The 3,805-nt window shown below is 43.0% G+C and overlaps 1 protein-coding gene across 1 annotated transcript; it reads right to left on the reverse strand.

The window, feature by feature from the left end:
• Positions 1–2,165: 2,165 nt before the first annotated feature.
• Positions 2,166–3,467, reverse strand: LOC127751092 (uncharacterized). The gene has a single exon (XM_052274128.1). It carries the CDS (start codon positions 3,465–3,467, stop codon positions 2,166–2,168), a length of 1,302 nt encoding a protein of 433 aa, XP_052130088.1.
• Positions 3,468–3,805: the final 338 nt, after the last annotated feature.

Raw genomic sequence — 3,805 nt, forward strand, 5'->3', positions numbered from 1 at the left:
ACCCTCAGAGTAAACAAAAAATGAGAGTGAAAACAGCTGCTGAGACCTTGAGTTCATCTGTTGCTGGCCATATAGAAACCATTTTTGAAGTGTCTAATGGTGAGAAGCTGACACAATGCACTGTCACTGCAGAACTTTGCAGGGAAGCTGATTTTTAGTTTGACTTAACTAATGGGCCCTCTACTAAAGAAACTAAAGTAAAGCCAACACGGTGTAATGTGACTGCCAATTCTCTCCACCACACAGAATGGCCAGAGATGATCAAGGGTCTGGAAAAGTTTTCGTTCATCAGAAAAAGTAATGGAGTAAGGCATCAACCACCATGCATTAAAGGTTGGATCCAGTCCATCAAAGTAATGCAGTGGATGTGGAGACAACTGAATGCAGCAAAAGTTGGAGTCCTGAAATTAAGGCAGATCAATCAAGATGCACTGGAAGATTTATTTTGCTGCATTCGTCAGTGTTGTGGTTCAGGCTCTGACCTGACAACCCGACAGTTTATTGGTGCTCTGAAGACTTGTCTCTTAACAAGATTTGTTGGCTCTGTCCGAGACAAAAACTGCCAAGATGATGGCTCCTTCATTTTGAATGACATGCGGTGCTTGCTTTCTGCCAATTGTACAGCTGAGGACCCAACTCCTCATTGCTTAGAGGTCGTTCTGTGGTGCCAGATGGAGCAGAAAATCTGCATGCCATGCACAAACAGGCCTTTGCATTTATTTGTGCTACAACTTTAAATAATTGTGTGAAAAATCTTTCTTGCTCTTCTTGTCACAGAGCCCTGGTTGCTGACAAGAGACCAGAAAGATTTTGGTTCACTATGAGCGCAGAACACTACACCATGAAACAGTACATCACTCACTATCCATCTGCTGAGCTCCTAAACACACTTAGTTGTGGATTCCAGTCCTTTGACCAGCACTGGGAATCACTTGTATTGAGCAAAGCAGTGGACAGTGTTGAAAGGCATTTATGTGAACATACTGATTGGAGTTGGCTGTGCTCTGACCATGTTCTTGAAGTGAAGACAGAATTCCTCAGGATTGCTGCTGTACAGCTATTGGAGAGAAAGTCCAAATTGTCAAACAAGAAGAGAAAAGGAGGATTGTTCAAAAGAACCAGACAAACTCAAAATGGTGCAATTAAAAATATGAGTGGTCTGATGGAATGTGAAGAAAGCTTGCAACTGTCAGTGAGTGATTTGGCTTTCCTCGACCTTCCAATAACCAAGGCAAACAGAGGTGTTTATTTTACTGTCACTGATTGTTTTTTTTCTGTGGTCATGGTTGGAGTATATAGTACAATTCATTTACATTTTTGTGTTGCATGGGTTCACTGAACATTTGCATTTTCTCTCAAGGAATATTTTAATCATATTAGCTGTCTGAGTTTGCCTTTTCTCTCTAATAGCAATACGGCAGAAATCCTGATGTGTTCTGTCTTATTTTCTGCACTGCTGTGAGGGGTTACAGGAAAATTTCCTGATGTCTGTTGGTGGTCACCATTAGACACTTCAAAAATGGTTTCTATATGCCCTGCAACAGATGAGCCAAGCATCTCATAGTGTACCATTTCTACGTGCTCACCCACCATTAATAAACTAATCTCTCTTTCCTATTTAATCATAAGATAATATATGAGGAAATAGTGTCCTCCATATCATTTAGTGTCATGTCATTTTTTTTAGGTGAATTCTGTCTGCAAATACATTCTGGATGAGGGAGTGGACTCATGCATTGTTCTGAACAGGATGTTCTCAGATATGATGTTGGCTAGGTCAAGGATCCGGGAAGTAACACACAACAAGTACCGGATGTTTGAGACTAACTGTTTATTGGCAATATATCACGTGACGAAGTAAATGCTGGGCTCGCTCCAGTGCGGCCATGATTGGTGGTCAGTCAGGGTCAGACTTCCCCTCAGGTGTACCAACCCTGACTGTTCACAACATCTCCCCCCTCCACTGCCCCTTGCGGTGCAGTTGTTTGGTTCTCATTCATATTGGGGTCTGGCAATAAGGTATGAGAACAAAGTAGGTTGATGAACATATTTATTTTTCATAACGATACCCAAAGTAAACAATTTGTTTTGAACTTCTAGTCCATGTAAGTTTGATTTAATAGAATCAAAATGATTCTGGAGCTGGATTAATTCGAAGCTCCTTACTATTCATCATATCCATACTTCATTGGAGGTTTCACACGTCGCCCAGCTCGAGTGGTTCTTCCAGTGAGAGCCGACTGAGAGGGATTCTGATGTGACGTAGCGAGTTGGGGGTCAAGACCAGGTTGGTCTTGTCCAAGTCCATCTTCGTCGTGGTCAAGGGCCTCACCTTCGTTGGGTTCTGTGGGCACAAAAGTTTCAGTATGAGTTTCAGTCATGACAGGATTTGTATTCAGTACACTTTCCATGCATCCTTCTACATCCATAGGTGTATCATGACTGTCAGGCCTAGTTTTGGAAGGTTGGAGGTGAAATGTATTACGACGAAGAATTCGTCCATCCAAAGTTCGAACTATGTAACTACGAGGAGCAGAGTGCTTCCGCACCACCGTCCCTTTCTCCCACTTTTTCCCCCTTCGAATAGCAACTGGTGAGCCAGGCTGATAGACCTGTGAGCGAACCTTGGCATGTAAGTCATGTTGACGCTTAGTTTGCCCTTGTTTTCGTTTCAATTCAGCATGTACATTAACCACTTTTGGTTCCAGGTTTCTTTGCAACATCGGGACTGCTGTGCGACATGTTCGACTCATGAGTATTTGAGAAGGACATACATTCATACCAGACAAGGGAGTATTATTATACTCCAAGAGAGCATCCAGGTAATTGACTTTAGCATCAAAACATTTCTTTAATAGTTGTTTTGCTATATGTACCCCTTTTTCTGCCAGGCCATCACTCCTTGGATACTCCGGGGAACTGGTGATTATCTGACTCCCAATGTCACGGGCATAGGCATGACATTCCTGTGAATTCAAAGGATTGTTGTCCCCGTAAATAACCTCTGGGATTCCATGGATGGCAAATGTCTGCCGAAGCGCACTGATCACTGAGGAGCTTGATTTGCTGTTTAGTTTTTTTATGTCTAGCCATTTGGAGAGGTTATCTTCCAAGATCAGGTAATTAGTCATTCCTAGTTCCATTATATCTATACTCACTTTCTGAAAGGGATACTTGGGTACCTCATGAGGTATCAGAGGTTCTTTCCTATTAAGTGGTCGGTGTCGCTCACAGATGCGACATGCCTGAATCATTGTGACTATGTCATTAGTTATTGCTGGCCAGTACAGTGACTGCCTGGCTTTCGCCTTTGCCTTTTCTATCCCTAAATGGGCTTTATGAATTTTTCCTAGGGCCTTGTTGCGTAGGGCAACTGGCACCACTATTCGGTCCCCCAGGATCACTAACCCATCCTCAGGAAAGAGATCATTTCTCAAAGCCCAGTAAGGCTTAGCTCCTTCAACCATTCGGTTCCTGTCTGAGGGCCAACCGTGCTGATAGTATTGTTGTACAGCCCGGCGACCCTCATCCTTACTCGTCTCATTTACATACTCTGTTTTCTTCTCAGGTACCATGGATACCTGTACTGTACCACCTCGTGGACTACTTCCACCATTTCAGGATCATCCATGACCGGATCTAACAGACATTGTCGTGACAGCAGATCCGCCAGATACAAATATTTGCCTGGTAAGTACTCCACCTGAGGTTGAAATTTGAGCATTTTGAGCCGAAGTTTTTTCAGGCGATTGTTAGTGATGGTAGCCAAAGGCTTTTTGAAAATCGAGACTAGTGGTTGATGATC

Source organism: Frankliniella occidentalis, unplaced genomic scaffold (genome assembly GCF_000697945.3).
Source record: "Frankliniella occidentalis isolate FOCC.00 unplaced genomic scaffold, Focc_3.1 Scaffold338, whole genome shotgun sequence".
Classification (NCBI taxonomy): domain Eukaryota; kingdom Metazoa; phylum Arthropoda; class Insecta; order Thysanoptera; family Thripidae; genus Frankliniella; species Frankliniella occidentalis.